This window comes from Sinocyclocheilus rhinocerous, unplaced genomic scaffold, assembly GCF_001515625.1.
Source record: "Sinocyclocheilus rhinocerous isolate Xijiao unplaced genomic scaffold, SAMN03320098_v1.1 scaffold3175, whole genome shotgun sequence".
NCBI classification, from domain to species: Eukaryota; Metazoa; Chordata; class Actinopteri; order Cypriniformes; family Cyprinidae; genus Sinocyclocheilus; species Sinocyclocheilus rhinocerous.
In genome coordinates this window covers 51034-63398 of record NW_015623077.1, presented here as the reverse complement: position 1 = coordinate 63398, position 12365 = coordinate 51034, and the positions used below count along the sequence as shown (strand labels likewise).

Genomic DNA, 12365 nt, shown 5'->3' with positions numbered 1-12365 from the left:
GTGTGTGTGTGTGTGTGAGGGGAACAGGGTCCCATCACAGGAGAGTGAACTGCCTGTCAGAAATCATAGCACGTCAGCTGTCTTAACCGCGGCTTGTGTACTGCATCATCTCTGTGTCTGTCACGCGACTCTGTTGCCTTTTCGGGCTTGAACTGATGGTAAAACTAAGGACATTATTAACTTTCTTGATATTTACTTTGAAAGCTGAAGCGATTATGGTAAGGGGCGTTACATTTCCGACGCGTGCTTGTGGTGTTCGGCCAATCACAATGCACTGGGTCAGCTGGCCAATCAGAGCAGACTGCGCTTGTCAAAGGAGGGGGCTTTGTTGAAAACGACGTGTTTGAGAGAGGCGGGGCATAGAGGATCCTACAATAATGTTCAGTATTTGAAAAATAATGTGTTTTTTGAACATTAAAGCACGTCAACATATTCTGTTACACCAAATACACAAAATAATTATCTTTAAAATAGCATCATATGACCCCTTTAAAATACCTTGAGGTGGGGAATAACACACAAAGTTATATTCACTCAGCATTACTTGATCTAATTCACAAATATCTCAATTACAATTTAGTAGAAATTAATTGTATTCAGTTGTGTTTTAGGTACTAAAACAGTCCAATGCTTTATAGTCGATCACATTTTTATATTGAAATAATGAAGATTTCTGTGCCACCCCAGACTGGTTGCTGGCCCCTCCCTGGCCACACCTATAAAAACATCCTGGCTCCGCCACTGCTCTGAACGTGCTCGTTGTGAGTGTTATCCAATGAGAAGCTCCATTGGGGGTAGTGGCCAGAGCTTCACTCAGGTAGGAGAGTTGGTAGCTGGAGACGACGACCGGCAGTTGGCAAGAGTTATATGGTCAAAACTTCTAAATTAAAAAATCGCGGAAATTTAATCGATGATCTTGGAAGAAAAGCATGTTTATCAACTGGAGGTCGGAAAAGGGGAAAAATAATAAGAATGGGAAAGTCAAATGAAAAAAAGAAAGCGGTGGCGGGTAAGCACAGCTGTGTTGTGAATGGACCAGAGTGGGGAGATTCTGATATAGTGGATAGTGATGATGGTATGGAAACTAGTCAAGGAAGCGGAAGAATGAGGGAGAAAAGAGAAAATACTTTTGAAGGGATTAGAGCAAAGAAAACCAGGCATAGTCGAAGTTTTGAAAGAGGAGTAGAAGAGAGTGACCATGAAAGTTTGAAATTTAAAATGATATTGAGATTCGGCGAGGAGAAGGGAATATCATCAATGAGTTCAGTGAAATTGACAACTATTTTGCGAAACCAGATTGGCGACATACATATGGCAAAGGTTTTAAGAGATGGAAATCTACTGATTGTTTGTAGAAATGAAGAGCAGAGGGAGAGGGCTGGCAGAATTAAGGAAATAGGACAATTTAAAGTAATAAATACAAGTCGTGTGGAAAGGGAAAATAAGTGGAGTAAAGGAGTGATTTGGGGAGTTCTGGTAGGAGGCTCAATGGAGGAAATTAAATCAAACCTAAAAGGAGGAATTCTGAAAGGTGCTCGGCGGATACAAATAACTCGAGAGGGAGTGAGGAAAGACAGTGAGTATGTTGTACTTGATTTTGAAGAGGAATTGCTACCCAAAAAAGTGACGTTAGGATTTTTGAGCTATAACGTTAGAGAATATATTCCAAAGCCAATGAGGTGCTACAACTGCCAAAGATTTGGACATACAGCCAAGGTATGTAAAGGCAGAAGGAGATGTGCCAGGTGTGGAGAAGATCATGAATATGGGCAATGTAATCATGAACAGCCAAAATGTTGTAACTGTGAGGGGAATCACAGTGTGGGGTGTGAAGGGTGTGAAGTGATGAAAAAGGAAAGGGAAATACAACAGGTAAGAACTCAGAATAAGATCAAAGCTGTGATAGCTGTGATGATGGTGAATCCAAGAGAAGGAAAAAAATGAAAGAAACAGAGTGGGGAATCAAATCTCAAAAGAAGTAGAACAGGTAAATATAGAAAAAGTATCGGTTGACTTAAAGAAACTAGTTATTTTCATTGCAGGGGTAGTTAATGCCACAATGGAGATTAAATCTAAAACAGAAAGAATACAAATAATTGTGAAGGCAGCAGTACATCATCTAAATATCAGTGGGCTGACATGGGAGGAAGTAAGAAATTACCTCAGTGCTCAGGCAAGTCAGGATCAAGCATGGGTTGGATAATAGTAATAATGATCCTCTTGATGCAATGGAATGCTAGAAGTTTGTTGGCCAATGGACAAGAATTTAAAAAATATATAGAAGAGCTTTCTAGCAAACCCAGTGTTATTTGTGTTCAGGAGACATGGTTTAGACCAAATTTAGATTTTAGACTAGGTGGATATGATTGTGTTAGGTGTGATAGGAGGGAAGGAGTAGGGGGTGGGTGTGTTACATTTATTAGAGAAGATGTTGCATTTAGAGAGATAGGAATAGGAAATGAGCATGAATACTTAGTCATAGAGATCTTGATGAAGGAAGGAGAGCTCATAATTATTAATTATTATAATCCTTGTAAGAAATTAGATCTGAATGGGTTAATGCAAATCGAAGGAATGGATGGAAATAAGAGAGTGATATGTGGGGATTTTAATGCACACAGTACATTATGGGGAGGAACAAAAACGGATGTAAATGGAGGGGTGATTGAACAACTGTTAGAGGAAAAGGACTTGGTTTGTTTAAATGATGGGAGAAGGACCAGACTGGATGTACACACAGGGAATATGTCAGTATTGGATTGAACTTTGGTGTCAAATAATTTAGCAGGGATATGTGAGTGGGATGTAATTTATGAAACATCAGTGGGGAGTGATCATTATCCAGTTTTTTTGTAGAATATTAATACAGGAAAATAAACAACGAGAGAAAAGAATAGGGAAGTGGATATTTAACCGTGCTAATTGGGAAAAGTTTAGTTTTATTTGTGAGAGTGAATTAGACAAAATAGATTTAAGTGAAGATATTGAGGAGATTGATAAAAAATTGAAAACAGTATAGCTTGAAGCTGCTAATAAATCAGTTCCTAAAAGTAATGGACAAATGAAGAGGAAGGTGGTTCCTTGGTGGACAGATGAATGCAGTGCAGAAGTTAAAGAAAGAAATAAAGCTTTAAGAATATTAAGAAGAACTCATAATGTTCAAAACTTAATTAAATATAAGCAAATGCAAGCAAAGGTTAGGAAAATAGTACGAAATGCAAAAAGACAAAGCTGGCAGAAGTTTTGTAATACAATAGGTAGATCAACACCTGTGGGAGAGGTATGGGGCATGATTAAAAGCATGAGAGGAATCAGAAGAGAATGGAAATATCCTGTTATGAAGGCAGCAGCATCTGATGAAGAAAAGGCAGAAATGATAGCAAAAGCACTAATTGAAATCCATAGCTCAAAGAATCTAACTGAGGAGGGAAAGAGAGGAAGGGAATGAACAAAATCAGTTTATTCTGGAGAGCTCGAGAGGCAGAAGGAAACTAACAACACAATGGATGCTCCGTTAACTATAGAAGAAATGAAGAGGGCAAGAGCAAGAGCAGGAATAACATCTCCTGGGAAGGATGAAATCTGCTACATAATGTTAAAACATTTGGGAGTTTTGGCATCTATAAAACGGTTAGGCTTTTATAATGAAGTTTGGGAAAAAGGAAAGTTACCTACTGGATGGAAAGAGTCCTGTTAGGAAGCCAGGAAAGGACCCAGCAAATCCAAAGAACTATCGGCCAATAGCATTGACCTCACATATAGGAAAGATAATGGAAAGAATGATTACAGAGAGAATAGCATTTTATTTGGAAAGTAGAGGAATTCTATCACCTCATCAGAGTGGTATCAGGAGACTATGGACCCCATTATATGTTTGGAAACAGATGTTAAGAAAGCTCAGGTTAATAATGATTCAGTGATGGCAGTTTTCTTTGATGTCGAAAAAGCATATGACATTGTTTGGAAAAAGCAAAAGCAGTAATTAAAGCATATACCACTAAGGAGTGGCAACATAAATGGGATACAGGAAATACAGGACGTCAACTTTATGAAATACAGCGAGAAGTAGGAGTCGTGAGAATAACTAAAAGAAGCACCAAAGAGGAAAATATTCTAACAAGATTAAGGGTTGGGCATACTATGCTGAATAAAACCTTAAAAATAATAAATAAACATCCAACAGGATTATGTGAGCACTGTGGAATGGAGGAATCAGTAGAACATGTTATTTGTGTTTGTCAAAAGTATACTAATGAACGAGAAACACTGAAGAATGAACTTAGAAAGATGGGAGTGGATAACCTAAAGCTTAAAAATATATTTACTTATGGACTAGAAAGCTTATTTTTGTATCTTAAGAGAACAGAGCTGATTAAGAGAATTTAGAGGGAAAATTCTTATTGAGGTAAAGAATGTTTTTTATTTTTATTTATTTATGTTTTTGGCTTTTCTTTTTTTTTGTCCTCTTATTATGAAAGGGTAAACTCTGGTTCACACTCCAATACAGTAGGTGGCGATAATGCACCTTAACATTGGTGCTACCCGCCATAAAACCGAAGAAGAAGACTTTTATTTTGGTGTAGCAATGTGATGTCATAAGCCTGCGCCACGCTTTTGCATCTGTGATTCTGCTGAAGAAAGGTTTGTTTTTTAATCTTTTAAAGAGTTTAAATCAATACAACCCATTATAGAGAACTTTGAAATGAATGAAATGTTTTAGTGTAATGTTATAATATATCTAATAACATTAAAGAACAGTTGTTTATGAGTAAAGCATGAGTAACAAAAGACGAATCTCATTTCATCATAAACAAGTAATGCTAGAGAACAGAACTTTTTAAAAACCAGTTGAGATTCAATTGAATCAAATGCTTGTGAAAATGATTCACTGTTTGTAAGCGCTGGAATCACAGCTCGTTGACGACACCTGAGGCCCGTTGCACAAAGCTGGGTTTGGGTTTTAGCCAGGTAAGTGTGCGCTTAGTTTGAGCAGAGTTGGGTTGGTTTACTCACCAGTCAACTGAGTAAAGTGACATGAATCTGACGCATCACAGTTAACCCTTTAGAGTTTGTAGCGATGGCTTGAACATTTTTGGAAAACCCCATGGAGATCTGAGTGCAGATAATAAGAAGGGCACTTCGTTGGGAAAGAACATTTAGGGACCAGCATAATAACCTAGCTTTTTCAGATGAGCTTAGTATGAAAAGTATATATTTTTGGCAGATGGTCTAGTTTATCAATACCGGCTTCTCAAGCCACACATTAAAATGATGACACACTGAAGCCACGTGCTTAATGTACCGCAAATTTTATGTATTGTTTTGCAGTTTTTTTGCATGCAGTGGGTGATGCTGAAAACATAAGCAAGCGTACTGCCTGCAGAGCAATATGGAAAGTCCGATTAATTTTGGCCAGTTTAGGACAGTTCGGCTCATTGAACCGGTTCAAAGACCCGATTCATTCGTTCACGCAATAATATCTCTACCCTGTTGATACCCTGGTTAGGTATGTTTTGAAGCATGGCAGTGTGGTTTGAGATGGTTTAAGCTGTTCCTGAGTTGGTTACAAGCTGGTCATGAGTAGGAGCTAGTTGCTTAAACCAGTCGAATATTATACATTCTATTTCAAAACAGATTCAATATTTCGGAAATGAACTCTGGAAGGCGCATTATTTAATTTTTTGAGGAAAAAGGATGGGAGAAGAAATGAGAAGAAAGTAATGGATAAAGGCTGCTATCTATATTTATTGGTTTATATACATTTTGGCTTAAAAACTAAATATGTATTCAGAATTTTACATCAAATCAGCAGGGAATACACACTGAAGTCCATGTAAACCTGGAATAATTAATGAATGAGTTAACAGTGTTGGGGAAGCTACTCTGAAACTGTAGCTTGATCAGCTACAAGCTACTCGTAAATTAAAGTAGTTAAGTTACAGTCAAGCTACCCTTCTGAAAAAGTAGCTAGCTACATTGAAACTACTTTCTTACACATACTGTAATGCAATCATGATTTCAAAGAGTAGAGTGAATTCAGGTTGATTGGGACACTTTTCCAAGCCATTTCAATGACAAAAAGTGTCCCAATCATTTGATTTTGTAAACTATCTGATACACACAATAAATAGGCTACTGTATAGTTATATAGTTATATTATCTTAAACTGACTGTCAAAGTGCAGAATTGCTACTAACATAACATCAATGCAAGAAGAAAACGTATGCAATTTAAACTGGATACGGAGGAGTCGTAAAATAAGCAGGTTAAACTCGCAGCTCGTGCGGTATTTACTGACTGTGAATGGAGACGTCAATCATCAGCTGCGCTTTGCGTGAATCCCGCAACAACCATTCTTTGCCAAATGATAAGCACACTACTATATCGCAATTTTATTTTCTGTTCGATTAGGGTTCATTACAAAACTGTGGGGCACAGATTATATTATGACCGTTTATCATTGTAAAATAGATATCTGATCTAGAGTGCAATAAAGAAAAAAAAATTATCAGTTTAAAAAGGCTATTATTCACCTCCTGTATGTGCTTTATGTCTTCGACGTAGACCGCATTTTAATCTTTGTTTTGCGTAAATTACAGTCATTACAATCATGTGAAATATCCACACCTGTACATCCTTTGCAATATCATCAGACGATCTCTTGTCGGTGGAAAGACTGTAAAGCCGCGCGATGCGTGAGATCACAACAGATGGCGGTAATGAACCAATTTAGTTTGTGATCTCGTCAGAAGAAGACGCTGGCTCGTGACTCGTCAGAACAGAATGTAGCGTTTGGTCACGCTACATCGCTACTTGCTGGAAGAAGTAGTTAGCTACAGGAAAAGCTACACTGTTTTAAAAGTAGCGTCGCTACTTGTAGCTAGCTACTCCCCAACACTGTGAATAAATACATGTTTTAACTTATAGGCGTCACGGAATGGTTGCCAATAAGAGCTCACGAAGACAAATTAACAAAGAGGACAATCTTTTAATCCAAAATACTCAATACTGAGAAACAGGTAGCACTCTCACACAATGTTAGACAGGACACTGACCTCAGGAAACATGGGACTAAATACTAAACCAAATGAGGCTAATTAATGAACAACAGGTGAACTGAATACAAAAATCACACAAGCACTGGGAACCTAGGTCAAGCAAGGCGCTAAAAACAAAAATCAAACAATAAATAGATGGAACATACATTTTACAATATGCTACAAAGGAATGATTTAATAAATAGTGATCAACAAATTTTTAATTCATGGACACTATATTTTTCTGTATGTTACATGCAGGACTCTGTGTTTATTGTACTAGAATAGAACAGAGAACGAATATGTGTGACCTGTTGAAATACATCAGTGAATTGGCCTATTAAATGTAATTTGCAATGTAGTATATTTCAAATACTTTGGATACAGTATATAATTCAGCGTAATTCACCTTTTCTATCAGTGTGTGTGTGTCTGAAATAATCTAAATACTGTAAGCACATTTAATGCACTGCCTTCGCTGTAATATTTCACTGTAACAGAACATGTAACCATGGTTCCCTGAGAATAGGGAACTCCACGCTGGATTCAGCACTTCAGTATCTGCTTGAGTTCTATGGCAGCTCTGTAATTTGTTGATTGTCTGGTCAGTTCTGGGCCAATGAGGGACAGAAGTTCATCCTTCTGCTCTACACTGATGATGCCGTTGGCTGTCCAGCCTCAGTTCAGCCACAAGATGATGAAAATGAACTTGTTGTCTCCTTCGTTGGTTGAGCGGATGCACCCAATACCATCTGCTTCTCCCTCTGCCCCTCTGTAGACTTTTCAGTAGGAGAACAAATGCCAGTGTTCTCCTCCTGCTCACAGGAACTGAATTTGGAATATAGATACAAGATAATTAAGGGTGTTTTTTTTAATGACTAAAACACAGCTAAACATATTTTATCCTTGTGGTTCATAACTGGACTTTGAAGTGTATTAACTGTAATCTACAGCACAACAAAGTAGGGCATTGCAATAAACACAACAATAAACACAATTAAACATAACATAAAACATTACCATTTAGCCAACTTACCCATGGTAGAACCCCAAAAATCAAGAAAAACCACGTCGGACAGGCAAATCATGTGGTCTCGCAAATTCAGATGCTTCGCTTCTGAAACGCTTCTGGTGTGAGTTGGCGCCATGTGGAGGATGGAACTAAACCTTGTTGGAGCCGTAATGCGTCGCAGACGTGTGAGGTGTTAATGAGGGACTATAAGGGCTTTGATAACTTTCAGCTTGAGAGTATTTTGGACATGACCTAAAGAAGCAAAGAGTTAAGAATATTGAAGAGGTTCTGAGATTACAGGTTATTTCAGTTGTTTGTTGTGTATAGGATCTAGCATACTTGTTGGAATTGATGTCTGTTGATGTCATGTCTGTTGTTTTTGTCATTAAACTGGTGTTTCTGTTCACCCTAGACCTGATGGCGCTGAAAGAAGAGATAGTCACGAGCTGAATAAAATGGAAGAGAAAGATCAGTATGAGAAATGTCATGATTTCATGGTTGGGGTGAAATCTTTTAGTTACTCAAAGACTCATAAAACAGAAACTAGAAACTTTGAAGTCCAGATGAAAGTTAACACTGGAGAGAGCCCTTTCACCTGCCAACACTGTGGGAAGGGTTTCTCACTAAAAGGAAATCTTAAAATTCACATGAGAGTTCACACTGGAGAGAGCCCTTTCACCTGCCAACACTGTGGGAAGGGTTTCTCACTAAAAGGAAATCTTAACATTCACATGAAAATCCATGCTGGAGAGAAGGCTTTCATATGCTCTCAGTGTGGAAAGAGATTTACACAGAAAAATACCCTTAATGCCCACATGAGAGTTCACACTGGAGAGAAGCCTTACACCTGCAAAATGTGTGGGAATAACTTCACGCGAAAAGAAAATCTTGAAATTCACATGAGAGTTCACACTGGAGAGAGACCTTTCACCTGCAAACTGTGTGGGAAAAGCTTCACACGAAAAGAAAATCTTAAAATTCACATGAGAGTTCACACTGGAGAGAAGCCTTACACCTGCAAACTGTGTGGAAAGTGTTTTAAACAGAAAAAGTATCTCAATGGCCACATGACAATTCACACCGGAGAGAAGCCGTTTGTTTGTGATCAGTGTGAAAAGAGTTTCAGGTGTAAAGCGCACCTTGATCTTCACATGAGGAGTCACTCAGGAGAGAACTGTTTTATATGTCACCAGTGTGGAAAGAGTTTCTCACACAAAGGAAACTTTGAGAATCACATGAGAGTTCACACTGGAGAGAAGCCTTTCACCTGCCGTAATTGTGGAAAGAGCTTCACAATTAAAGGAAACCTTAAGATTCACATCAGAGTTCACACTGGAGAGAAACCTTACAAATGTGTTCAGTGTGAAAAGAGTTTCACATATCACACAGACCTAAAACGGCATTTGCAAGCTCACTCTGGAAAGAAAATCCAAACCTTGCCACACTGAGGAAAATTGCAATTTCAACAATCATCTGCGCATTCACTCTGAAGAAAGACAATTCAATTGTGATCACTCTAATTAAAACATCACATTAACACATTCATATGAAAAATCATGTAAATGTGCGAGCCTGATTGTGTTCTTTGTTAAAACCTATTTGGACAGGATTAGTTTTACATGGAGTGGTGGGATTAAAAGGAAAATTACCTCAGGTAATGCTATTCGCGTGCTAATAGACCAGCTGTAAATATTGTAGAAATGTTACATCATTCCTTGTTTAATTCTGTCACATGGTTTTGGGTTATGTTTCATGTTTATATTTTCATATCTTTTATTTTGTATTTCTCACTGTCATGCTTCCTATTTGTCATGTGCTTCCCTTGCTCCTCGTGTTATTCTGCCATATGCGCCCCTTGTGATTGGGTCATATCCTGATTGGTTGTTCTAGTCATGTGTTTTTTGTTCTAACTGGTTCTTTGACTGATTGTTCACAGGAGTTCCTTGTTTGTCATTAGTCTGTTAGTATAAATAGCCCTCATGTTCCTATTGTCTCTTGTTTAGCTTCGTTGCCTGTAACACTGTTGGTGAGTTCTGTGTTTGTGTCCATGTTTAGTTCATGTTTACCAAGCCAAGTGTTTTAGTTTGTATTTAATTGACGTTACTGCAAATAATACTACACAAGTTCACACTGCAACATGTCTCCAGTTGACATTTGTTACAGAAAGCTAGACCGTTAAAATGAACCCAGCAGTGCAGCTCTTGCAGCTCTCTCCGAGAGATTGATCCCTGGAGAGTTATGTGGAGGAGCTTTGCAGAATTTGCTGTCAGGTGGACCCTCAAGGTCCACTTTTTTGCAATGGACTTACTGATCACTGGAATTATCTAATGACCGAGACCACTGTTCCATGGACTCTGGCCCAAAGACTTACTAAGCAGTTCCTCACTTACTGTGGGAAATGCAGATGAGGTACCGCAATCCTACAGTATCCACCATGCCAGAGCCTATTAACGTCATGTCTGCCAAGCAAGAGCCTGTTCACGTCATGCCCGCCAAATTGTCATGCCAATTGTCATGGCTGCCACACCAGAGACTCCCTAGGAAATTATGATGGGGGTATCATGCTCCCAGCCACGGAGGCCAGTCCCAAGCCGACCGTGGCCCACGTGCCAGCAATGGCAAGTCTAGTGGTCTCAGCACTTCTTGTCTTGGGAGTCCCAGATGTCCTACCACCTTCTTCTGCACACTCTGTGATGGGGGTTGCCATCTTGTGTGTTTGGGCTGCACACACTTCATGTTCTTGCTCCACCATGGCCTTGTTCAGTGCTCAACACACTAGGCCCACCAGTGCTCAACTGCCCAAGTCCGCAACTGCACCACAACCCTCTGCTCCAAGGCCCAGGCCCTCCATTGCTCCATCGCCCAGTTTCTACGAATTCACACATTTTCTGTCAGACCTATCGGTCAACATCAATACAGTATTGATTCTCAGAGATTGTAATATTCACACATATAATACAAATGATGCAACTTCTTAGGGATCAAGCAAAGTCACCAGACCCACTCATCATTTTAGCCTTACACTAGAATTAATTACATTGCATGGTATCAATCTTACTGATAGATACTGTATTGCAAATTGATAATATCACTGATCAGGTCATGTGCATTCTGCTAATATTTGAAATGCAATTGTGATTGTACAATTATGATTCAGCCTAAATTATTGTCCCTCAAGAACAACTGCAGTGCTTTACAACTATAGGACAGGAAGAGCAATATTAGCTTATCATTGCATCTGAAACAACATGTTAATTAGATCTGATACCCACTAAATTACTGGAAGAGTTGTTACCTGTAGCAGAACCGGCTCTTTTCAATATTATCAACTCTATCTCTAGGTCATGTCCCAACACCATTCAACCAGGCAGTTATTAAGCCTCTCATTCAGAAACCACAAGTAGACTGTCATGTTTACATTTAGTTCTGCCTATTTTAGTTTTGTTTTCATGACTTTTATTTTGTATTTCTTAAGTTACCTCTTTCTTTTGTGCACCAGTTCCTGTCAGTCATTTGTTACCATGGATTAAGGAAAGATATGGAGATTGCCTCTGTTATCTTTGCCAAAATATGGGATTTTTACAGGCCCTAAGGAGCAGTGATTTTTACTTTTCCAAAAGGAAGAGAGCTAGAAGAGTACATGGAGTTAATCAGAATCACCTACCTCGCCACCTACGATGTCATCTCACTAATGGAGGGGTTCTGGATCGCATTGGAAGATGAGATTTGACCGATAATGCCCTGGGGAAATTCCTGCTGTACTGTGATCGATGACTAGAATTTCGCACTTTGGATAAATGGATTCTCTTTTACCATGGGTGATGTGGAAGAGGATTCCACAGCCAGCATCCAGCTCCACTCAACATCAATCACCATCCCAGAGCCAGACCCAGCACCTACTGTGGTTATAGATCCAGAGCCCACCGCAGACCAAGAGACCCAACTTCTTCCCACCATAAAGATCGAGCCTGAGCCAATGTCTGTTATTGAATCAGAGTCAGCAACCATATCCTTCCTGGAGGAGAAGCCTGAAGTCCTGGCTGACAAGTTGTGTGAGCCAGCCATAACAACTATGCCAGTGTGGATTTTAGCAGAGCTGGATGCAGAGGAATGGCTAGTAGACTGGGAAAAAGAAGTACCTTCATCATCGACCTCAAGTCCTGTCTGTCAGAGAATGTTCTTTTTGCCATCAGTCCTGTCCATCACAGAATGTGCTTTGTTGCCACCATCCATGTTCATCTATGAGTTGTCATCGTCACCGCCATCCTTGTTATGGAGCCTGCTTCCACACCTAGTGTTCTTCTCTTGAACACTCA

At 39.2% G+C, this 12365-nt stretch overlaps 1 protein-coding gene across 1 annotated transcript; it reads left to right on the top strand.

The window, feature by feature from the left end:
* The first annotated feature begins 8498 nt into the window (after nucleotides 1-8498).
* On the top strand, nucleotides 8499-9545 carry LOC107719333 (gastrula zinc finger protein XlCGF7.1-like). Its single transcript, XM_016527097.1, has one exon. It carries the CDS (start codon nucleotides 8505-8507, stop codon nucleotides 9495-9497), a length of 993 nt encoding a protein of 330 aa, XP_016382583.1. The 5' UTR covers nucleotides 8499-8504; the 3' UTR covers nucleotides 9498-9545.
* Nucleotides 9546-12365: the final 2820 nt, after the last annotated feature.

What these genes read in the sequence shown, in the direction of transcription:
- LOC107719333 (XM_016527097.1), top strand. Translation starts at nt 8,505, where the DNA reads ATGGAAGAGAAAGATCAGTATGAGAAATGTCATGATTTCATGGTTGGG.